Below are 25,103 nucleotides of genomic sequence, written 5' to 3' on the forward strand. Positions count from 1 at the left end.
GGGATAACCTGGTTTGGCTTACCGGAGACCTGGCAGGCATGGCACGAGCGACAAAACTTAACCACATCGGATTTAAGGCCAGGCCAGAAGAAATAACGAAGGATACGGTTATAGGTTTTCCTGATACCCAAATGACCGGACATGTTATGGTCATGAGCTAGGCTCAGGACCTGGAGACGGAAAGGCTGAGGGACTACAATTTGGCAAACCATATCGTGCACAGAATCAGAGCCAGGACACCAGCGGCGCATCAGCACACCATCATCAATCAGGTAAGACACAGGCTTATCACAGACTGGGTTTTCTGCAAAGGAGAAACAAGACAACAAGTTAGGATCTGCTTTTTGTGCTTTGATCAGCTGCTCTCTCCCTACTGCAAGCTTCAGTGTCTTATCATCAGGCTGAAGCTCGATAATCGCAGGTGTACTTTTTTCACACTTTAAAGGTGAGTTGGTGGGATCGGAGGGATTCAAAAAAGAGTCGCTAAGATCCACCAAGTCACTGAATTTGCGTGCCTGAGCACGGGTCACCGCGCAGACAGGGAAAAGGGGCGGCGGTTTCGACGCAGCGGGCTGTGACACACCAGTTTCAATAGTCGGATCATCAATCACCTCGGGAGACGGAAAAACTTTTCCTCCAGCCAAATCATTCCCTAGGATTAGATCGATTCCGGCGATCGGCAGCTGAGGGCGCACTGCAATTTTGAATTTACCTGACACAAATTTGGATGACAACTGAACATAATGCAACGGCGCACGCAAAACACTCAGCTTTACTCCCCATGCCAACACATCTGAACCACAGTATGACTGAGGCGAAAAAGGTAACACACCACAACGAATTAGGGATTGTTTAGCCCCAGTATCTCTCAGAATGGTGATTGGAATTTTATTTTCCCCACCCACCAAAGAAACAGACCCTTCAGACACAAACGGTCTAAAGTCTTCACCGATGTCTTTTACTGTCAAACTCGTGTTTTGTGTCAAATCCGGTTTGGTGTGGATGAGACTGATAGGAGAGGGCGTTTTACCATGCTTGGCCTGCTGCTCTTTTCGTTTAAGAGTGGGGCAGGCAGCAATAAGGTGGCCCTGCTCATGGCAATAAAAACACTCTCGATTTTCAGCGGTGGCAGGGGATTGCGACGAGAACTTTTTGGAGATTTAACTCTCCGATCCACAAATGGATCACGACGAGCGGGGGAAACAACATTTTTGTGCGTCAACGCAAACTCGTCCGCCAACACTGCAGCAGCAGTGAGCGACGTGACTTTCTGTTCATTTAGATAAATTACAATTTTTTCCGGCAACCGTTTTTTGAAATCTTCCAATAACACGAGCTCGCGCAGGTTTTCCAAAGTTTCAACTTTGCTGGCTTTGCACCATTTATCAAAAAGTACACCCTTCTCTCTTGCGTACTCAACGTATGTCTGGTTGGCAGCTTTTTCACATTTTCTAAACTTTTGTCTATATGCCTCAGGAACTAATTCATAAGCCCGCAGGACGGTGGCTTTCACAGTATCATAATCCAGGCTTTCTTCAATAGACAAACACGTGCAAACTTCCTGTGCTTTGCCCACCAGCTTACACTGCAGCAGCAGGGGCCACACATTTTTAGGCCATTTTAAAGTAGCGGCTATGCGCTCAAACGCTGCAAAGTATGAATCAACTTCAGACTCTCTGAAAGGTGGGACAAGAGCTATGTGCCTGCTTACATCAAAGCTTTCATTAGGGTTTGGGGACCGCAAAGAGGTTGATGGACTGGAAGTCAGAGCAGCTCCCTGCTCCAACTCCAGAGCTTTCAACCTAAGGTGCATGGCCTCCACCTCCAACTCACAGTTCCTCACCTCTACCTCCTTAATGCGCAGAGTTAGTGTTAACTCCTCCGCAGTCATACCCGCTTGGGCTTGAGGGGCTGGAAGGTCAGGTATTGGGGCAGGAACATCACCCAGTTCACCCAGTTCACCCAGTTCACCCAGTTCACCCAGTTCAGCTCCATCTTTTGGAGCTGGCTTAAGCACACCCTTTTCAATGAGTTTTGTAAGCAGGAGCACTTTTATCTCCTGTTTCTTCAGCTGTGGGGGCACATGGATATCATAAAACTCAGCAACAAGAACCAGATCCTTCTTTTTACCTTCATCTAACTTCTCTTTGGAAGGATCAACTGTGAACTCATTCAAATCACACACCATTTTTATTTCACAACTTGCCCCCAACCTCACAAGAAAAAACTGCAAACCAGACAATAGAGGAGAGAAGGGGAAAAAACGAGTTATTAACTTACCACTCACAACGACAAATGGATAAAGAGAAACGGACGAGCCCCCAAAACATGTTACGTCCCCGGCCTAGGGGTGCCCAGGACACAACATGCAGAGCCCTCTCCGCTTGCCCAACCCAACAAAGGCCAACGAAACAGGTGTTAAATCAGGTCAGGAGGTTTATTGACTACAGCCCAAAACAACAAACAAAATGTTCTGTAGCGTGAATCGGTGTCAAAGAATGACTAGTTAATTATTAACAGCAGAATGCCAGCATTCCACCGGAGCGAAAGTATAACTTTCAAAAGACATTTAAACTTACAATATGCGAGTTTAAATTTAAGTCGGGGCACCACCCAGTTTTGGAGAAAACAGGGAAACTCTAGAAAGGTTTACTGTAAGAATTTGTGATTTAATAATTCATAGAATTATTAATAATCAAGTCTCAATATCAAAAGGCCGCTACATCAACCGTGAATTCTTTTGAACGGTGTACAGAGGCCGTTAATTTCAACCACACAAAGACAGAAAGCAATTTCTTTATATATGAAAAGTTTATTTACTAACTAAAAAGAGGAAAATGTGCATGAATAAATGAACAGGTGAAAGATATAAAAGGATAAATGCAATGAGGAATAGAAAGTGAAACTGATCATAAAAACCGGAATAAATGGAATAAAAATGACATAAACCAACCCACATAAACTAACTAACCCACCTAAGATCTCTGGGGCATTGACCACGATATACCAGTGAATGCAAGATTGTCTTACACAAGCTCTGAGGCCGATGGTGAGAGTGGAGGGGGCGACAGAGGTGGCTGGGTCCCGCTGCAGATGTCTGCGGATGTCCGTTGAGGGATGATGGAGAGGCTAGAGGCCTGCTGCAGGTCATCTGAGCGTCACGGAGGTGATGTCCGATGAGTTGAGTCCGTAGAGTCGATTCTCACAGCGGCAGTAGCGGCTGGAACAACGGCGATGATGCCGGGCGTCGGGTTGAAACTTTGGCAGAGTTCCAAAGTTGAATCACCGCAGGGAAAGCAGTGAGCAGCGCTCGTCTCCTGACGTCAGCGCATGAGGGGGAATCCCCGTCGATCAGCTGGGTGTCTCAGGGAGAGACCCAGGCACCGATAGATGACTGGATGCAGTCGGGCTGAGGTGACTTGCGTCTCAGCCTGTAGAGTCTGGAGCCGGTGATGAGCTTAGAGTTGGCATGTGCGTTGCCAGTTGAGGAGCAGAAGGAGAAGAGCCTTCTGAAAGAAGTAAGAGGAAAGAGAAGAGCCTTCGTGTAGAAGGGTAGAAGAAGAGAGCCTAGCCTCCTGGAAGGAGGGTAGAAGAAAGAGCCAGAGCCTTCGTGTAGAAGGGTGAAGAGAAAAGAGCAAGAGCCTAGCCTCCTGGAAGGAGGGTAGAAGAAAGAGCCAGAGCCTTCGTGTAGAAGGGTGAAGAGAAAAGAGCAAGAGCCTTTGTTCTTGTCCTGGAGTGGAGTTTTACTCAGCTTTTCCCGCCGAGTCAGTGAGGTCACTTTAGGCTGACGCCCCTTCACATCTCATCTTTCTGCACGTGGACCAGATTGTCCCAGAGATCACTAACTAACTATAACTTTGAGCTGTAAAGAGATTCCTATATGTAATGGTCAAAATCACATTTCTTATGATTTAAGCTTCACATCAAGACTAAACATGACAGGTTTTCCTCTTTAAGAACCCAATAAAATAAAAATCAAGATGTTACAATGGAAAGACAGCAGTTTTCACACGCACATTATCAATGATTGTCATTACACAGTACATGTTTGCAAAGGTGAAGATGTACATGTAAGTCTTACTGTAAAAACATCATTTTTGTGCTGTTCTCAACTGTGTGAATCAAAGAGTCTTTGTCTTTGAGGAGAAGGTGGGGAGCAGATCTTCTCCTGGCATTCCTTCTCTCCTGTTCCCAGAGAGAAAGGTCAAGGGTCACGAGATACTAGGTCCCAGCCTGACTTACGTTACAGTTCCTACAAACCTAACCTTACCTGTGGAAAATGAACAAAGGAAAAACAAATGACAAGTATCTCACCTAACTAAATCTAACAAAAACAGGAGAAAAGTAGGCTACCAATAAAAAAAACGGGCTTCTCCCTCCTGAAAATTCGTCTGTCAGGCTTCACACAAAGCTCAACACGTTACACGAGGACAAACAGGCGGCACACGGCTCTTTGTTCGGCATGGCAAGTCAGAGAGAGAGCGAGGGCGGGGCTTCCTCTGGCTTTTAACGATGGAGACTCCTGATCCCTCCAATCGGAGCTCTCCCCCCTAAAACCCGTCCTCCAGCAGAGCACCAATCACAGCAACCGTCCTCCATCTCCACCTGTTGGGCTCACGCACTCACACACAGAACATATACCAACAAACAAATGACCGAGGGTCATAACAATAGATATGAATGTATATGCTGGTTCAGACGGTTACATTAAATAGTGATTGCTGTGATTGTTTACTGTATTAAAATGTGCCTGACACTCTGGAAACCTGCCTCTGAGGCTTTGTTGACATGTGCGCACATGTGCGCCTGTCATCAAATTACAGCTGCGCAGGGTGCGCTCCGCTTTGCGCCGAGGATAGACCAGGTTGGAGCTGGCGAGCTTTCAGCGCACATTTTTGGCACAAAATTGTCACTGCACCAACATGAATCTGCTGACACCTCCCAAAGTCTACCAAATTGTCAAATTGGCAGTGCACGTTGGTGCGCTGCACGAAATTAGCACTGTGCAGGCTGCGCCTGGCTTGCGCCGCACCAAAATTAGAGCCCCTAATTTCCACCACATCTTTGCCACAGCAGGTGCAGCTTGATATGCCATCTGTTGATGAGCCAAGGTGTGGCTCAGAATGTAGCACTGCTAAGCCACAGGGCCTTACACAGAAGTCTGAATGACTTTTGGCCATAAAAACTGTGTAAGCTTGGCGTGCAGTTTCCTCCATGTTTTGTCCCCATACAACAGATGGAACAGTTAATGTGTTTGTGCTGTTTTGCATTATATTCCCCAGATACATTTTACTAATGTTGTCATTTGTGGCTGCATGATAAAATTGGGTGCTTGTGATCCGGCCAGCCCTGTGGATGTGCCACTCTCTTGACTTTGACTGTTGCCGAGTAACGGTTTCAAGTTTTTCACACTGATGAAGCTGAAGTTTAGTGTTTAGTCTGGGAAATGTTTCCTTGCTTCTATCCTGTAATTCCTGAGGTGAAAGGTCTCTGTCTGCTGGATTAAATAAAGCAGTCAGGGGCTCAGGTAAGTCTGGATGCTCTTCTTAATCATTGTCAGATGATGCAGTGTCTGTATCACTGTTCTCCAGACTTGTCAGTATGGCAGCATCTGGTGCCACAACCTGCAGTTCCAGGATGTCCTCATCTGTCAGCACTGATAGTAAAGAAACAAAAAGATAGTTACTTGGTTGCAATATGTCCACATTTTAACAAATGAGGAGAACATTCAAAAGTATGGTTCCAGACTGCCCCTAAATGGGATATATTTTGTCCCTAAATTTTGAGACTGCATGAACACTGAAACGCTGAACTGTGCTCCTGGCTAGTCTAGAGCCCTAAAAGTTGCACTGTAATAAATATGAATCATCTCTAACCTCTGAACTAATACATGCTTCAAGGTGTCTTGGTGTTCTTCTGAGCTGTGTCTGAAGCTGCTGGAAACTTCCTGGCTAGAGTCTTTGGCTTGTGGAAGCTTATATCCCTCAGTGGAGCTGGCTTGACTTCTTTTCTACTCTGTTTCCACATGCACACACCTCAAAGTAACTGCCTCTTTCTCCATCCTTCCCACTCTAACACAGAGCTCTATTTTGAATAGTATCGCAGCTGCATGGCTACAGCAGGATCCAAGACTGTAATGTAAAAAGACATTTTTTAAAAAACAGTCCTCATACATGGTAGTCTTCTGCCCTTGCCTTTGGCTGGGCAGGATTTCAGACATCAAAACACAAAACTCTTCGTCAATGTCTTTGTATTTCACCTCCTGTACATGTCCACAAATCACGTAATCATAGGCATCCAAAGATTTGTATGCTCGCAGCTTCTCTCTTGTGTACACGCTCAATTAAATATAAGTAAATATCAGGCCACTGAATATTGGGCCACTTAGTAACATCATAGTCCCATTCGGTAAGTGTACAGGGATCTGGGAGCCTCTTGCCATTTGTTAAAGTGAGCTTTTTAAAGTATCCTTCGCAATCTTTTATCGATAATGCACCCACATAGGTTGACAAGCTACTGCTACCCGCCATACTTCCGTTGCCAGGACGCACGTAAACAGTAAATGGGTCTATAGAGCTCCCATATAAGCCCCATATATACCCCTTTTTTCATTGCTAGGCGCTGCCCAAGTAGCTGCCTGTTGCAGCAGCTCTCTCTACTTTTTCCGTTTCTTGTAATTTTTTTTTTGTCTCTTATTTTGTCATCGTTGTATTTGGAGTGGACTTTGTATGGCTCATTTGTTGGTCATGGACACCAAACTTTTTGTGTCTTCAGTGATATTTTTACTACTTTTCTCCTGTGTTTGTCTGGAGATCCTACGTAACCATGGCTGTAACCATGGCTGCATTGTTTACATGTGAAATTAGCTGTTAGCAGCCTGTAGCATGTCAATGCTAACTAGGCTTGATGATTTCCCTCAAGGTGAGGAGGAGGAGGTGAGGACGATGTGCTGGTTCTTGGGTGTGAGCTGGGAGGTGACGACGTGGACCTGTCCTTCCATCCATCGTTGTTGGGAACGTGGGATCTATCTCCGGTGGGATGGACGAGCTAGCCGTGCTAGCCCAGCGGCAGAGGGGTTGCCGGAGGACAGAGTGGCATCGTGCTGTTCATGGACGTGGCTGACGGAGCTGACATCGGCGCCACATTGGATTGGATCCAGGAGACAGAGACTGAAAAGCTGGGGAGGCTCAGTCCTGGACCCTGTGGAGGTGGAGACTGGCTGGGCTGGAGAGTGGTGGACGGGCTGTCGTCATCTATTTTCCTGTGGACCTTTTTGCACTTTCTATACACTTTCTTACTTTTGTTTTTTTGATTGCTGCTGTAACTCCTGAATTTCCCCTCGGGGATAAAGTATTTTCTGTTCTATTCTATTCTATTCTATTCTATTCTATTCTATTCTATTCTATTCTATTCTATTCTATTCTATTCTACACTTAGCCCAAATGGACTTATCATGTGGGACTCAGGTTGCATAACCCATATAGATCGCCCACAGTCAAACCAGTTTCAGCCCGTGCCCATTAATCCCGCATGTGTCCCTTATGGGGCCCATACACTTAGCCCACTTCAAGCCCATGCGCAGCTATCTCCCATAAAGCCCACTGTTAGGCCACATTGGGCCCACAGGTGCATGTTGGCTGGGGTGCCGGTAGTAAAGTTATGACCCGAGCTGTAAATATGTTTGTCAATGTTGTAAAAGTCTGTTGTTTTGGCTTGGTGTGTGCATGGTTTTTGGTCTTCCTAATTCAGATTCTTAGTGAACAGCAACTTTCAGCGCTTCCACATCAACTTCATCTTTCTAAACCTTGGGTGCATCTCAAAGCAATAAACTGAAGCCTCCTCTCTCCTCTCTCCTCTGCGGCTCCGTACTTTCTGAGTTGCCATTTTGAAGACTGTCCCAAAGCAATAATTGTGCTCGGAGGAGAGCGGAGAGAGGAGGGAGGAGACTGACCGGAGGAGCTATGATCGAGGGAACATGAGAGCCGGCTTTGCGGAAGTCTTTTCACTGACCGACACGCCCCTATATGGAATATCACTCTCTGATTGCATGCTGCAGCAGCTCAGACTTCTCTACATGAAACTTCACAAACACTACAGCATTTGAGAGAGAAAAGACGACCTGAAAACAGGCACTGAGGATGGTTCAGAAACGGGTCATAAATCTGGGATTAAAAAGTGTTAGTTGTAAGTTTAAAGCCCAAAATACTGAACTCGACCATCATCAAATCAATATAACAGGGGATTAATACTGGAATCTAATAAATAATATTTTCCTGAGACACAATAAACTAGATCAATCAAGTTAATAAGTTTCCAGGGTCATGATCAGATAACGCTCTATTTAAAGGCTGAATAATTCATAAATAATCTAACAATTACGCATTTTACCAGTACAGTGATCCATGAGCTTCTAAACTGCTCACAGAATAAACAGAGAGCAGGTTTTCTTCATGGTAACGTGTTTGTTAAACTGGTTAAAGGAACAGACAAAGCTCTGTTACTGTTTCTGTTTGATCAGAGTTATTACAGCGCACATGTGCAGACACACAAACAGCTGTTAGAGCTGACTGACAGATGATCCAGAGGTGATCAGCTGATGCTGTCATCACTGAAACACGTTGCTTCATGTAGCGCTCCGGGGAGAGGATGTCCCATTATATCCCATAAAAACAAATGGTAGCACAGAAACTACACTGTAAGACGTGGGCCGTAATCTAAAGTGCTACCAAAGCATTTAATAAAGGATCAATAAGGATTTTGTTTATGCTTTTATTTCATTGTCCATCACTTTGACATTGTCCCTTATGTAGCACTTTAATATGTTCGAGGCACTGTTCTGCTCAGACTGAGTCGCAGTTGTAAAAAGATGTTGGTTTGTCAGCTGGTGTTAGTCAAAGTAACCTCAGACATTTAAAAGTCCTACGTGTGTGAATCTTCTCACTGACTTAATGATTGGTTTGAACCCTTTCTGCACAGGCGACCCACAGGGACAGACAGATCTTTGGATTTTTATCTATGGCAGGGGTTATCAAACTTTTTTGGTTTGTGTACCCTCTTCAAATACAGTTTCGGCCATATCATCTCTTATTATTGTTATTTCAGGCCCAGTGAGACCCCAGCGAAGAAGTCCATTTAAAAAGCAGAACAAACGCGAAGAAAAGTGGGTTTGTCTCTACACCTCCTCTATCTATTACTTATCTGTTCAAAATCAACATTCTTTGTTTTTACCAGCACATTCACATTAGGGAACTAAGCTTGCAGCACCTGATCAGTCACAAACATGGTCATACCTGCCAACAGTAGACTGTAAAAAATGCAAACAGGATCAGGGGATCTGCTGCAAAGACACATGAAGGAAAAACAACAGGTGGAGGATAAAGTGTAAAATGTAAGTGTGTCCTGTCCCTGAGTAAAGATAAGTTTGTTTTTGTGTTTGAATAGCTGCTCACTCTGTCTTTTGTCACTTGTTTTTTGACACCTCTGCCTGTATTTTTTAATCACCTGTAAAACAGCCATTACCTTAGTTTAACATCTTTTAGTAAGTGTGTCACTATTCTGTTGTGATATGTGTAACAGTTTCAGTCTTGATGGTGAATCAGTGAACAGCAGAATAACACCTGTAGATGGTTGTGTGACGCAATCGTCAGTTCCTATAAGTGTGGAGCAGCAGACATAAAGGGACAACCTCCATTTATCAGACAGACTATGGCAGGGATCTGCAACCTGCGACTCCTTTGTAGTGGCTTTCTGGAGCTGTAAAAAAGTTTTTTAAATACAGTATTTTTATTTTTTGTGCAGAGGGTATTTATGATTAACAACACTAAATAAAATCATGATTTAACATTTTGTTAAACTCAATATTCATCGAATCAGATGGAAACATAAACTGCCAGTTTGACATCCTATTCTTTTCTACCCATCAGCTGTCAGGGCTCCATGATTTAGAGTCTGGTCATATATATATATATATATATATATATATATATATATATATATATATATATATATATATATATATATATATATATATATATATATATATATGTACATATATATAAATATGTCGTGCATTCAATTATAGTGTGTGGTGCATTAAAACAGGAAGGGGGGTGACGTAAGGGTTTTTTTTTTAGTTTATTTTTATGTTTTTTTTGCACTTTTATGAGGCTTGAGTCCTTTTAAAAAAAGTGACACATGCAAACCTTTGTCCAAACAGACGTTAAGCCTGCCAGCATCCCCCCCTTACCTCAGACAGACCCAAAAACTGTGACAGCTGTGTGATCTATAGACGAACAGAGACTGAACTGATCCAGACCAAAGACATCAAATGAGAGAAAAACAGTGGAGTTAACATCCTGAGCAAACAAATAACCAGGAGACTGCTGTGAGCAGTCAGTGTGAGACATTTAAACACTGAATCGTTCAGTTTGATTTCATTCATTTTTATTTCAATGAGCTTTGCTTCATACAAAATGTAGAAACAACTGCAGAGTTCAAAGTCTGGCCAAAAAAAAGATAAAATCAGGCAAACAAACATTTCACTGAATCCCAAAACCCCAAAACCCCAAAAAAGGAATGTTCCAACTCTGCTGCACAGTGGGGGAACCCTCAACAATGTCCAATACTGTTAGAATAGAAATCTGTCTGTTCAGCAAACCCCACTCTTGATATCAAACATAAAAAACTAACAACAAAAGAGCACGTGGTATCTAAAAGTACTACGTTTCTACATGCACGTACATTGTTAGAACATGCTAATGTCTTTATTCCGTCAAGAAAAAGCCACGTCCACACTGCCCATGGTTGGCAGATAAAGAGATCTGATCACTTGTAATGTCTGGTAGCAGATAGGTCCAGCCCTGAACACAGGTACAAAATGCAATACAGAGGCCGCATAGTTGAAGAAGGTAAAGGTATTTTTTTGATTTTTTGCCAGAACAGAAAACATAATCTCTGAAAATAAGAAAAATAAGTGTTGCTCTTTTTAAAAGAAGAAAACACTGAACTCCTGATAGAGATAAATCCCTCCTCCACTTTGAGCCACTGGTTTTCCTGGGTAAATGTTCTGCATGCAGATATACATATAAAGTTGCTGTACTTCTAAATAATCTGTTTCTTGTCTACACTTTGTGCCTTTTTATTATTTTATTTTATTTTTTTATTTCTTTTCCTCTTCTTGTGTTTTCAGTAAAACATTTGGTCACAATCATGCTGGAGCCTAAGTGTGGAGAGACCAGCATGTAAAACTACAGAACGGATGGAGAAATGGGTTTGTCTTATTGCATAGCCCCACTTTCACATCTCCAGCTTGTGTCTGGCCCTTGTGACTCTCTCTCTCTCTCTCTCTCTCTCTTTCTCTCTCTCTCTCTCTCTCTCTGTGTGTGTGTGTGTATGTGTGTGTGTGTGTGTGTGTCATGGTGAAGAAGAGTGCCCCCTGATGCTCAGAACAAACAGCTCAAGGTTTACAATCACCCACAAACGTCTCTCTGCCTGCAAACGGTTGTAAAGCCATCTAATGCTGCAAACTGCTGCTCTGCAACAACAAAACAATGAAGCAACATCAAGAAAAGGAAAAGTGATATGAACCCAGCAAACTGCACTTAACAAACAACATGATCGTATCAGCCTCCATTCACACTAAACTGGAGGCCAGTGAGGCTTCAGGTCTGTCGTGGGCCAGTAGGACCTCTTCATTAATCAATGACAGTGTATAGTTTATGATCTGACCATGAACAGATACTTGTCCACAGGACTGCTAGTGACAAGAATTTATAGATATGTCCTCCAATTTTATCTTTTAAAGGGTAGTTACACTTTTTAAAGACCAATTAAAACATACTTGGGTGTTTTAATTTAAAATGATGATTTTCAAACACATTTTATCCTGGCTATGTCTGAAACCTCATACCCCCACACCTTTTGCCAAGCTGTGCTTCAGCATTTGATGCCAAAAGATCAGAGCTTGTTTTAAAGTCATAAAATGAGAAGGCCCTATAGTCAGAAAACCTGAAGGCTTTTTAGTCAGAAAATGAGAGGGACTGTTAGTTCGAAAGCCTGTTAGCCAGATAATCAGAAGGCATGTTTGCCAGAGGGCCTGTTAGTCGGAAGGCCCTTAAACCAGAAAACTTAAAAGCCCATGATTCAGAAGGCCCAGTAGTCAGAAAATCAGAAGGCCCATTAGTCAGAAATTGAGAAGGACTGGTAGTCAGAAAGCCTGTTAGTCAGAGGGCCTATTAGTCAGAAAGTCAAGAAGGCCTGTTAGTCAGAAGGCCTGTTAGTCAGAAGGCCTGTTAGTCAGAAGGCCCATAAGCCAGAAAATTAAAAGGCCCATAATTCAGAAGGAATGTTTGTCAGAAAATCAGAGGGCAAAATGACAGTATGGAGTCTTAGCGGCAGCCCCTGGTTACTGCACTCTTGTTTTCTCAGATCTGAAATTTATTACTCACAGTTTTAACATTTGTAGGACACACTGTGAAAATGTGGAGGGACATGGATATTCAGGTTAAAACCCACAGGTGTGACAACTTGTGAGGTAACCCATGACTCATCAGTCTCCTCTGTAGTACCACTGTTAGCCTGAGGCGGGTCTGATCCTTACATTAGCTGTTTAAACTGTGGATTTAAAAAAATAAAGAAGTTCTGTGGATACTGATCATCAGTCTTAACTTGTTTGAATTTACTCACAATAGCTCTACAAGTACCTTCTAGATCCTTTCAAAATAAAAGCGCTTTTGACATCAAAACAGCAAAACAAAGGCATCAGGAAAAAAAAGAGGAGTCGGTCTAAAGCGTTAATGTCAACCGGGTTGCTTCCAAGCAAAAAAAACAAAAAAAAGAAAAAAAAAAAAGAAAAAAAAAACTGATATATGGTATCAAGAACAGACAAACAGTTTCCAAATATGTCATCAGTCTTCTAAAATGGCCCCATGCTCCTCTCGATTTTGCTTTGTTTCAACCTTTAAATTTCTGATCAGGAGAGAGGCAGGCAATGATTGCAGTTTGTCAGATTCACCAACCTGAAACCTATTAGAGGAAATAAGTTCAGTCTTAAAAGGTTGAATTTCTCTCACCTTTCTTCTTGGTGGTATTTATTTTTAAAGTGAATTTCTACATGTCTAAAAATGTGCTCTTAAAAAACACTGTGTACATGTGTGTGTGAGCCCATATATCAGCTGTGTCCCAAGTCTGGACAACATACCTATAGTTTACAATGTACAAGAGATATGATGTTTTGATATATTAGGTTATCTTAAAAAAAAAAAAGTGCCGACAGATGCCAAAGATTCACAAACCCCCTCTGAAACAGTGCCACCTACACACAGCTCCTCTCTGCTGGTATTTTCACTGTTGCAGATACAGGCCGCTGTTCTACCAGAATGCTCCTCTATTCTGAAGAACCAGAGTCAAATTTATTTTAAAACTCAGACACCATGGATGACAGCAACCTAAGAATCCAGCATTAAAATATTTTGCAGATAATATAGACATCAGTGTACTTAACATTTTTGTACAAAAGAAATGCTAAAGAAAGTGTGGAGCTGGAAAAACACTGCTTTTCTAACCTCACAAAAGGAATCAAATGTACTAGTGCAAAATATCTTCTACAGGTCGTTGAGTTCAGCTTTCAGCAGCGAGGAGCCACTCAGCCTGCTGTGAAATAAAAAGTTGAACTATCATACAGAAAAGGTTCCTAAAAAACGTGGTTCACAAACAAACTTTGGTAATTGACACATCTTATCTACAAAAGCTATCCTGAACAAAATGTGTTGCAGCCCTCGAAAAAAGGAGCAACTTGTACATTGCTTTGCCCTCGACTGAGAGACATGTAGTTTGTATGACATCTTTCTGCATAATGTTGTATGTTTTTGTCAAGTGCAAACACGCTACATCTGCAAAAACCTGCATAGAGCTCGTACATGGTGTGAAATTGGGACACAGCTCATAATGCACTCTTCTCTTTTTTAAAATTTTGATGCAAACTTTAGGATCCTGAAGAAAAACAATGTTTGGCTGCAGAGTAGTGCGGTATTTGGATATGCTAGATATACCTTAAACTTCGAAAACCTTCAAAGTATACAGTGTGTGTCTGGGTGCAGAAGTTGTAGACTTGTGAGTTTTCACTTCAAACCACTGACTGTATGCAAGATGGACGCAAAGATCCTGCTCTTTTGTATACATCTGGTGTCAAAATAAACTGGTGATGGGGACTCACATCATGTTCTTTTTGTTAAAGTCTGCACTAACTGATGGAGCTGCCAGTATGACGTCTAACCACATCACAAACTTATAGATATGTCAAAGCTTATTTACCTTATTGTCAGAAGGCCTGTTAGTCAGACAACCAGAAGGCGCATTAGACAAAAAACGAAAGACCCCACTTGTCAAGGGACCCTTTGGTCAGAAAGCTTGTTAGTCAGAAAATCAGAAGGCCCACTCATCAGAAGACCTGTTAGTCAGAAAATTAGTATGGATTTAAAAATAGCACCTGGGGTACCAAAGGCTTAAACAAGGGTCAGTAGCTACAGCAGAATAATCTGTTTGGCATCGGCAGAGGAGATTTAGCATATCTTTTGTGGGTGTGATGCTGCTCATCCCACAAATACATCTTCCTCACTTATGTGGCTTCATGTCTAAGGAAAATAGACTAGCTTTCTAATAGTTTAAGATTTATCACTCAAACACATTGTAACAAACACAAATGACCTTACTTTTTGTGTTAGGTTTGAAGTGACAGTGTTAAAGAAATACTGGAGTGACATAAATTTTAGTTTTAAAGTTTGACCATGGGGCAACCTCTGGTCCAAGAATATAAGACATTGCGGAAGTGCTAAAATCTGCTGTTTCTCCAGTGTCCGCTTGAGGCTGGCTCTGGAAGTGCTTGAAGTCACATACACACCAAGCCAAAAAAGCTGTTTTAAATCAGAAATGAACCTATTTACAGTCTGGTTCAAAAAAATGTCTTCTGTCTGAGTGGCTAATTTTACTATTGGCACACACAGTACGGGGGGGGTGAATTTTTTTCTAACTCCGCTGTTCAGAGGATATTAAGATTGCAAGATCACCCAATCAGAGGCACAGCTCAGGGTCATGTGACCAACAGGCGCCCAGTAGCTGTACACGAAGCCCTTGCCACAACCAATATGGCCACAATAGCCGATGTGCTTCATTTACCGTTTTAGAAACAAACGGATAACATCAAGGAGACTACGTTCATGTTTTATACAGTCTATGAGTCCGACCCATGTTTTATTTGCTTGAATGGAGGGGCTTCATTACTGACACTGCAAACAGTCAGATGAGCTTTAAGGACTTTTCCTTAAATTTTTGAGGAGCTGTCATGTTGTCCATCTTTTATACAACCAATGTTAAAAATCAAACAGTCATGTTTTTCATTTCAACACCCAGTTTTGAGGGAAAAAAAAATGTTCACGCTCTTGCTGTTTCATTCCAGTAGCAGAGCTTCACGCTTCATGAGCAGATAGACATATCCTGGCATGACCACTCCTTCTTTTTTTCTTTCAAGAAACAAAAAACAAAAAGAAATGACAAACATAATGAGAAAGGAATGTAAAAAGTATTTCTCCAAAAGCAGGCACACACACACACACACTTGCAGAGCCTCGTGTGACTCGGACTGGATCACTCTTTGCTACTCTGGGTCCTGGTTTAGGAAGTGCTCATCCTCTAACCCCCCCCCCCGTCCACAAGAGATAGAAAAGAAGAAACTCTACAGAGGGGTCCCACAGGTTGGCGACCATCTAAACATGCAGATTGTGATACTGGCGTTAATGTTACTAGGTTGATATATTTATGCAGCTTTTAAAGGTTCGCACAGCATTTCACAAAGTTGATTGTTGCTCCCAGACCATGGCATGATTCTATGGTTATCAAAAAAAAAGAAACATGTCATGAGGTCATTTCATTTGAAGTGTTCTATAGGTATCAATCCTCTGCTTGCAGATAAGGCTTTCTGTACATGTTCTCCTGCAAAGCTACAAACAGAATGCACATCTACTCCAGAGTGGCTGCATTAGAAAACAGTTGACTTTGCATCTTTTTTTTTTCTACAGTATATCTAAAAGGAGAGGCACTTTGTTTTAAAACATCGCAAAGAAGTCTGTAAGAAACATTGGACCTGAAACAATGGCAAACTGTAAGCAGTTCACAGAAAAACACACCTTAGTTTTCTTTTTTATGTCATACAAAACAATGCACACAATGAAAAGAGAACATCTACAAGGAACATTTATAGAAACCAGGACAGTCGCCACCATGCATCGCTCCTGCCTCCAAACCTGAAAGAAAGTAAACAATCATGGCTGTCTGTTGGACAGCGAGTCATCTGTTTGAGCCACACACAGGGAATGTAGTAAAGGATTAGGCATCTTTATGGAATGGTAGAGTACTAAACTAAAGAAGACACGGCTGTTTGATGCCAAACCAATTCATGTTGTGTTTCAGTCCATGTATCCAGCCTCTGCTCACGCACCCATACTGACTCCCAAACAGCTTTTTCTTATTTTTCTTAGAGACACAACCCCCTGTTATTTACAGGGTACATGGAAGACAAATGTCTACTGAACAGCCCTTAAAGCTGCAGCTGCAGCTGATGCTGTGAGCCTGTTTGGTGTCCCTCTGACATGCAACACTGCTGAAACTGCAATCTAAAGAGGTGTTTATGTCTTATTATTATTAAAAAAATAAAATAAAATAAAAAAAGTTTTATCAGTGTTGATTTGAGCCAAATTCCTCATAACTCATTATGCAACCTTTCTGTGTGTTGCACTTTCTGCCCACTGAACTTCTGGTAAGCTGCCAAACTTCACTGTATTACCCTTTACTAGCTTATTAGTAACAACAATAATGTTAAAATCTTATCTCATCTCATGTCATATTATTCACTAATAAGTCCAGAAATATGTCTTTAAGAATATTTAACAGCTAAAGGAGACCTAAAAGAGAAAATAAATAACAGAGTAAATAATCAGTCAGTGGGGTATAAGGATGTACTTTTTCAGTTTCTTTTATCAAGACATTTTTCTTCTTTCAAGAAAACCGAGAAGCATTTTCTTTTCCTGCCATGCTGACAGATTTTTTTTTCACTGTTTACAAACAAACCAGAGGTCATTTTTGTCTTTTATCAACTTAAAACAAAACATTTTTCTAGACCTGGAATGTGGATGTGGCTCATATTGAGTCTAAAAAGATGTTCTTAATCAAAATAATACATAAACACTATTTTTGCAGTGTAGGAATATTTTCTTTATAGATATCTCCATGAATCATACCCGCAGGGGTCTGTGACAGTCCAATAGTTAGTCTAATAAGATTTAAGCAGGCTTTGTCTGTGGGGGAGACAGAGAACAAAAGCATTATTTTTATTTTTTCAGCAGTGGATTGCTTTAGAATGAAAGATGAAATCACACTGAAGACTTTTTTGGTCTACTCAAGCCAGATTCCAGACTCCGGACAATGAGTGAGTTATGCTGGAAGCTCATCAAATTTTCTAAATCATTCCTTGAAGTTATTAGATTAGCAAAAAGATTTCTGTCTGGAAAGAAAGTCTAGAACTGGATAGTTTGGGGTCCCTATAGGGAGTTACAGTGAGCAAAGTTTACAGACTTGTTTATAAAACCTGCTATACATCTAGACTCTTCTGTTTACCGACCAATGTTTAAGGATAGTTATGGAGGAAACTCTGTACACTGTAAGCAGCGGTAAAAACATATTGTTTACTAAACTGATTATTTTCTAAACTTGACAAAAGGGAAAATATTTCACTGTGCTGTTAACAGCTTGTTCTGCTGCCCCCTACTGGCAGGAAAGAAGTACTTCACACAAGTTTGCTGGATTTCTTTGCTGACCTACAGCTGCAGGCACACAGCAATGGACTGACTTTATGAACATTTCAGTGCCAGCTCGTGTTCACTGGGGTGATTTTCAGTGACCACTGAGTGGACTTCTGTTGACACTTAGTCTGGCAGAGATTTCTCTGGAGTCCACTTCTACTTCAGGTTATTCTCTAATCTCATCAAATGGTCTGGTTTTTCTCACTCAGAGGTTTAAGAGTCAGTACAGTGGCGGGTACACAACCATGAAAACAAAGCAAACTGAGCAACTGTGGAAACCAGGTCCACTTCTCTGTCCCATCATGCTACATGCCCAGAGACAAAGAAACTGTTAATGTTCACATCCAGATGTTTGTGACTCTTCCCTGTGAGATGTTCTCCTCACGTTAACTCTTAAAGTTAGGGTTCAAATACAGCATAAACACACACAGTGATGATTAAACTAAAGCCTTTAAAGAAGATGATAAAACTCATCACAATTCCTCAAAAATGCATTAAAAAGATTGGTTTAAAGCCATGCTAGCACCATTAGTCCTCCTCTGCCTCATGGTAATACCTGGGTGACCTGCCGCCAGAACCCGGGCTGCTGCTGCTGCCCCCGAAGCTGAAGTGATACCCGTTGGGCACCCCGAGGTTCTGCTGCTGAGCGGAAAGCAGGGCTCCCATCGTACAAGGCAGTGCGGTCCGAGAGGAGCGCCCAGAGTGGGGGCTGGGTGACAATGACCCCGCATCCTGGAAGACGTCCAGCTGGTCCCGGAGGCTGCTGTAGAGGCTGTCCAGGACCTCGCTTTGGCCCCGGCATAGGAAGGGCTCGGAACTGATTCGAGTGACGGGGCAGGGGAAGTAACGGGAGCCGCTGTGGCGGAGGGCGTTGTGCTCCGACAGGCCACGGCTCAGTTTGCCCGGACTCAGAGAGGCCTGGCTGGACACAAAGGGCACGGGGGTAGAATTGGCAGTCTTGTAGGCCACCCTGGGTCGTGGGGTGAGGGGGGTCTGTGGGAGCTGCCGGCGTCCGCGACTTGGCGTGCTAGAATTGGAGCTCAGAGCCACTGGGCTGCCTTTAACCCAGCCACTGCCCTAGATGAAAAGTGGACAAGCAATTTGAAACAATAGAATGATGAGGGAAGCATGAGAGAGAGGAGAGGAGAAAGGAAAGGAAACAAGGCCACAGAGAAAGGAAATATGATAGGAGATGGTAAGAGGACAGAGACAAACAGAACACATAGAGGACCAGATGGTTTGAAAATGATGAAAGAGAAAGTGGGAAAAAAAGTGAAAGGCCATGAGAGGCTGCTCTGAAGCCGACAGGAGAGAAAGAAGCAGAAAGAACATGCAAAGAGGTCACTCTCATACTCTGTCACAAAGCCCCGGAGATACCACACACCCTCAGACCAACTCCAAGCTACACACCAACACTTGTTAAGGCGCTCTCTTCTTCTTCTACACTGTAAGACCCAACAGTAAAAGCTTGATAAAAAAGTTGAGTTCCATCAACTCATATTTTCAAAAAGGCTATTTGACCTCTATTTGTTTGAGTTGCTAGAACGAGATTTTATTTTTAAGTAAATATTACTCAATCACTTTAAGTATTTTTGGTCAATGTACTTAAATTATTTAATTCATTTTACTTTCACTTTCAGTGACGTCACGGTCACTCACGGATGTGCTCTCAGCGAACCTGTCTCAGAAATCCGCAATCTTTGCTCATCGCATCAGAGAGCTAGACCGTTGGAAACTCGCAGAGAGAACTTGAGAACGTTGTTGGTAGATAAATTATTATGTTTTTTTCGCCGTTGTAGTTTTTGTCGTTTGTTGGACCCTACAAAGGCTGCGAGTTAGATTTCCTGCGCAGGTATGAGAGATATTTAGCGCTAGGCGCTACCCAAGTAGCTGCCTGTTGCAGCAGCTCTCTCGTCTTTGTCCGTTTCTTGTAATTTTTTTGTCTCTTTTTCGTAATCTTTGTATTTGGAGTGGATCATCACTTTGTATGGTTCATTGTCGGTCACGGACACCAAACTTTTTGTGGCTTCGGCGGTATTTTTGACTACTTTTCTCCTGTGTTTGTCTGGAGATCCTACATGTAACCATGGCTGCATTGTTTACATGCAAAATTAGCTGTTAGCAGCCTGTAGCATGTCAATGCTAACTAGTGTAGGGCTTAATGATTTCCCTCGAGCTGAGGAGGAGGAGGTGAGGACGACGTGCTGGTTCTCTGATGTGAGCTGGGAGGTGACGACGTGGACCTGTCCTTCCATCCATCGTTGTTGGGAACGTGGGATCTAGCTCCAAGGGGTGGACGAGCTAGCTGTGCTAACCCAGCGGCATCGTGCTGTTCACGGACGTGGCTGACAGAGCTGACATCGGACGCTGGCGCCACATTGGAGGAGCTTCACCTGCTGTGAGCAGACAGAATCCAGGAGACAGAGACTGAACAGACTGCTGGGGAGGCTCAGTCCTGGACCCTGTGGAGGTGGAGACTGGCTGGGCTGGAGAGTGGTGGACGAGTGGTGGACGGGATGTCGTCATCTAATTTCTTATGGACATTTTTGCACTTTCTTTACTCTTTCTTACTTTTGTTTTCTTAAATGCTGCGGTGACTCCTGAATTTCCCCTCGGGGATAAATAAAGTATTTTCTATTCTATTCTATTCTATTCTATTCTATTCTATTCTATTCTATTCTATTCTATTCTATTCTATATTTTTCGTTATCCGTCTCTGCTGTGCTGGCACACTGACCGCTGCGGCCTTAATGTTGTCCAAAGGCGGACTTTTCTGGTAAGTAAAATCTTCTTTTTCAACAATTCAACACTATTTTATGTTTTTCCCAATGGAACCCCAAAAGATTCATAATTAAATAAATAAAAACAACATTTTGAAATAAATACCATTTCGATAAATAACAGACAAATACATAATATGGCCATTTAATTGTGAAATAAGGCAATGTTATTATGAAATATGTTTTATTATTCTTCAATATCAAATTATTATGATAAAATATTTCATGATGATTGTTTTAACAATTTCATACTTTTTAAAATAATATATTTATATATATATATATATATATATATATATATATATATATATATATATATATATATATATATATATATATATATATATATAAATCATTTTCCAAGATTTTATAATGACCCGAATGACTTGGTCTGTCAATCAAAGCTAGAGGGTGGGACCTGTGCTAGCATTTGGTAGCGTCGTTGCTGGGCTGTTGTTTAGTGAACTTCCAGACACCACCTCATTGAAAACACGCTGCTGCTGCTGCAGTCCTCTCTCAGGCTCAGGTCTTCTGCTGCTGTCCAACCGATTTGCAACTTCCCTGAGCAACTCGGAAACTGTCTTCAGTTCTGCAGCCGTTCTTTCTGAAGTGTAGCATGCTCTCCTAGTTTGTAAGCTTTTCCTGACTTAGCGTCTTCACATTTGAATCGATGTTGCAAGTGCTGCTGCAATGTCTGTGTGGCACTATAATGGTGACAAAAGTACTGAAATAGTTGCCCCCATTTCATTTTTTAAGGTCACACAAGACTACTGTTAACGTCTGTATTCTTAGATTATAATGTTTCACCAGCAGAGGGCGCTCGGTGCTTTAGGTGCCGCATCAGTAGCTGTCGTGAAGAAGCAGAAGAAGTCAGTATTACTGAGACCCAACGAATGCACCGAGTCCTCATGTAATGTGTTTTGTTTTGCTTTACAGGTAAGGTTGGGATACAGACAACATCTAAATGACAGAGAATAGTAGTTCAGGTTACAGGTTAAGTGCCTTAAAATGTGTGACTGAAGTGACGATTTGGAGTGAGTTTGTTTGGTTTTGTGTATGACTCTGTGCCGCGACTGCTAAGCTAGGCTGTAAAATGGCGGATTTGCCGTCCGCTGCGATCGCGGTAATGAACCGGAGAGAGAAACAGGCCCATTTACTTTTTAGAATAGTAATTATCCAGGTTTATACATGTTCAAGATGTTAATGGTCAGGGTGTGTACACGTGTCTGCGGACGAGGCGCATGTGTGGTAGTGTGGATGTGTCTGTGTGTTTGTATGCCTGGTAGAGCTGGGTGAAGCAGAAGTGTGGTCCTATAAGAGCGCGAATCTGTGAGTGTTGAATTAAAGTAGCAGTATGTAATTTTGTTAGTCTGAGCAAAGAGACCTGCTTCATGTTAAATTCAGGTACATGATATTAATAAATAAATACAGTTCATTCAGGTACATGATATTAATAAATAAACACAGTTCATTCAGGTACATGATATTGAAAATATGTCATTATCTTTATCTTTCATGAATTTAAGTTAAAAAGATGTTCAGTTGCAGAGAGTAAGAGACTGGAACAATGTATTTCTGTAGCTGTCGTGAAGAAGCAGAAGAAGTCAGTATTACTGAGACCGAACGAATGCACCGAGTCCTTCTGTTAATGTGTTTTGTTTTGCTTTACAGCATAATTAAATGTGTTGCATCAGAGATGACCTGGCCCATCATTTCATAAGTGTAACATCTGCGTATAGGATCAGCCAATTACTGCACTGGCTCCGCCTTTAAGCTTTGATTGACAGACCAAGATATTATGCTGAAAAACGAAATTATGAAATAACAAAGCCGTTGTGAAAAAGAACATTTTGAAATAAAATTGACTTTGTAAAAAAACTTTTTTTTTTTTATTTTATAAAACCTTGGAAAATGAATAAAAGGTAATGGTAAGGTAATCTGATGAAAAAAGACATTATGAAATAAAAAAGGCCATTGTGGAAAAGGACATTATTAAATTAAAATGGACTTTGTTAAAAACGTTTTTTTATAAAAGCTTGGAAAATTATTAAAAAAAAAAAATTATTTAAAAAAGTATGAAATTGTTTAAATGATCATTGTGTAATATTTAATTATAATAATTGGATATTAAAGGATAATAAAACATCTTTCATAATAACATTGCCTTATTTCACAATTTAATTGCTTTATTATATGCTTGCCTGTTATTTCATCAAAATGGTATTTATTTCAAAATGTTGTTTTTATTTATTTAATTATGAATCTTTTGGGGTTCCATAATTTCCTGTATTAAGTACATCTCCTATGTCTGAAGTTACTTCGTGTGTGAACAAAAATCATTTTCATACCAATTTGATTACTTTACTCTCTTAATGTTTGCCCCATACATGTCAGAACATTTTAAACAGCTGCTCGGGGAATTGAGATTTAATATTTTTTTGACACATAAAGGTGGAAATCTTTACTTAGTTTTAAAATGTTAGGTTTGAATCAGGCCACTAATTCATTTCCAGACACTTAAGGGTTAATGACCGGCCGCTACAGTTGTTCTTAGCGTCTCTCAGGACAGGTTCTGATGCAGATTCCAGGGGTTTGTCTCCTTGTTGTATTTGTGCTGCATTTTCAGATGGTGAGTAAAATTAAGCAGACTGTGTGGCAATATGTCCGCCATGACACTGTGCGCAGTGAGACTTACCAAATCTAACAGGTGTTATTGAACAGTTTTAAGAATAACTAGTATGTTAAAATATGCCTGGTTTAGAAGTAACAGTTTTTAAGCCCAGAGTTTACAGAGCCCCTCTGTGTATATTTTAGTTGTTCATTCAATAAATTTAAACAGTTAAGATTTTAAAAAGAGCAAGCAGGGACATTTCTCTGCCCCGAGAGATGATTTTCTCCAAACATACTTCAGGTTTTTTGACTTATTTTTAACTCTCATTTGCAATGAACACCTTCTCTGAAAAGACATTTTATTGGAAATTTTTTTTTCAAATTTAACTGCTTTCTAATTTTACAATTCTTTTGTTGTATAGTTTCAAATGGAAGCAACGGACTGATGCAAGGAGTCTCCAGTCAGGTATTGAGTTCATTATGTCTATAGAGTGTGTAAAATATCCCTTTTTGCACAGTGGCTGTCATTCGAAATCTCATGTGCTGCAGCAAATTTAATCCAAATCATGTTTACTGCCATGTAATTCCAAACTTTGTAAGTCAGAATTGCTATTCCCCTGTGTTTAGATTTCTAATAGCAAGCGCCACAACACAACGGAAGTGCAGCCACAAATGAAGTTAAAAGAGATCAGTTTTTCCAATGGACACAGAACAGTTATGACAATAAGTAAAGCATTGTTTTCTTTTTTAACTTCAGCTAATAAATGTAGCCTGTAGGGGTCCCACCTTGTGATCTGCTTCGTGGCACTTATATTTCTATATTAACCAGTAGTGTGTCATCTTATATTTAGCATTATGAATTTGTCATGTCATGATTTTAGCCTTATAGCTACATTTATCATAGCTGGAGTTAAAAAAGAAAACAATCATTTACTTACTTTCACAGCTTCTGTGTCTGTTGGGATAACTGACCTTGCGCTTGCATTCGTGTTGTTCTGTGGGCAGTCATGTTGTGGAGTTTGCAAATTGACACCTGGCCACAGTACATGTCAGTGACTAAATTTGTTGAAAACTTATGAAACAAATTTACATAATGAAATAGTTGTGACTAGTGAAAATGAGTGAAAAGTAAAAAGTCAAACTTGTATCCAGTAATTTAAGAATACATTAAAAACAACATGAGATGATGGAATGTCCATTTTATGTCACATTGTGCGTTTTACATTGTAAGTTATCCTTTCTTTACAGCTACATGGTTTTTTTCCTATTTATTTTGACTTATTCAGTGTGTCACAGAATCACAAACATCAATCTGAAGACTGCAGCTCTTCGTCTTCAGAGTTAGTGGGGGGAAGAAAGCTGCTTGCACAGAGAAGAGGCAGGAGTCTTAGGCTCTCCAGCTCCTATGACCTCCAGGTGAGGGATTTTTCTACTTTGTGCATGTTGACAGTGGAACTTTGAGTTTTGATGAACCTCTGTTGGAGATCCTATGACTTTATACTACAGCAGGGCTGAATGATGACACAATTATTGACCAACATTGTTTTATTACTCTTCACTTTGTCATGTGAAAACTGGTAAGCATCACCCAGCCGGACTGCAACCATTGTGAGGTATTTCCTTTGATCAGTAGCTGTATGCCTTCCCTATCAAGAATCTAAACCTAAGGATGCTTTCTCATTGCCCCAGAACAAGTTGATGTCAATGCTCAACATGTTGCTGTCCCCCATGCCCTTACTACAAAGCTGTATTAGGAGTACTCTGGATTTATGTTTCTGGATTCAATGTTTGTTAGGGGTACACTTTTGCTCTCAGGCAACCATGTTATGTTTCTTTGGTGTTCATTTTATAACAGTTCTGTTAT

General features: G+C 41.3%; 1 protein-coding gene and 1 long non-coding RNA gene across 2 annotated transcripts in view; one reads left to right on the top strand and one right to left on the bottom strand.

Annotated features, from left to right (window-relative positions):
• Positions 1 to 11,135: 11,135 nt before the first annotated feature.
• cacna1ba (calcium channel, voltage-dependent, N type, alpha 1B subunit, a) overlaps positions 11,136 to 25,103 on the bottom strand; it is a 387,106-nt gene continuing 373,138 nt past the window's right edge. Inside the window, exon 49 of the mRNA XM_074671044.1 lies at positions 11,136 to 18,926. Within this exon, the coding sequence (XP_074527145.1) occupies positions 18,378 to 18,926 (549 nt within the window). The 3' untranslated portion in view covers positions 11,136 to 18,377. The remainder of the gene's footprint in view (positions 18,927 to 25,103) is intronic.
• LOC141790894 (uncharacterized) lies at positions 21,483 to 24,606 on the top strand. Its single transcript, XR_012598288.1, has 3 exons — positions 21,483 to 21,565; positions 23,662 to 23,705; positions 24,526 to 24,606. It is a non-coding gene; the product is annotated as an uncharacterized LOC141790894 (long non-coding RNA).

This window comes from Halichoeres trimaculatus, unplaced genomic scaffold, assembly GCF_033239565.1.
Source record: "Halichoeres trimaculatus isolate MK-OKI-2021-1 unplaced genomic scaffold, fHalTri1.1 fHalTri1_scaffold_5, whole genome shotgun sequence".
NCBI lineage: Eukaryota > Metazoa > Chordata > Actinopteri > Labriformes > Labridae > Halichoeres > Halichoeres trimaculatus.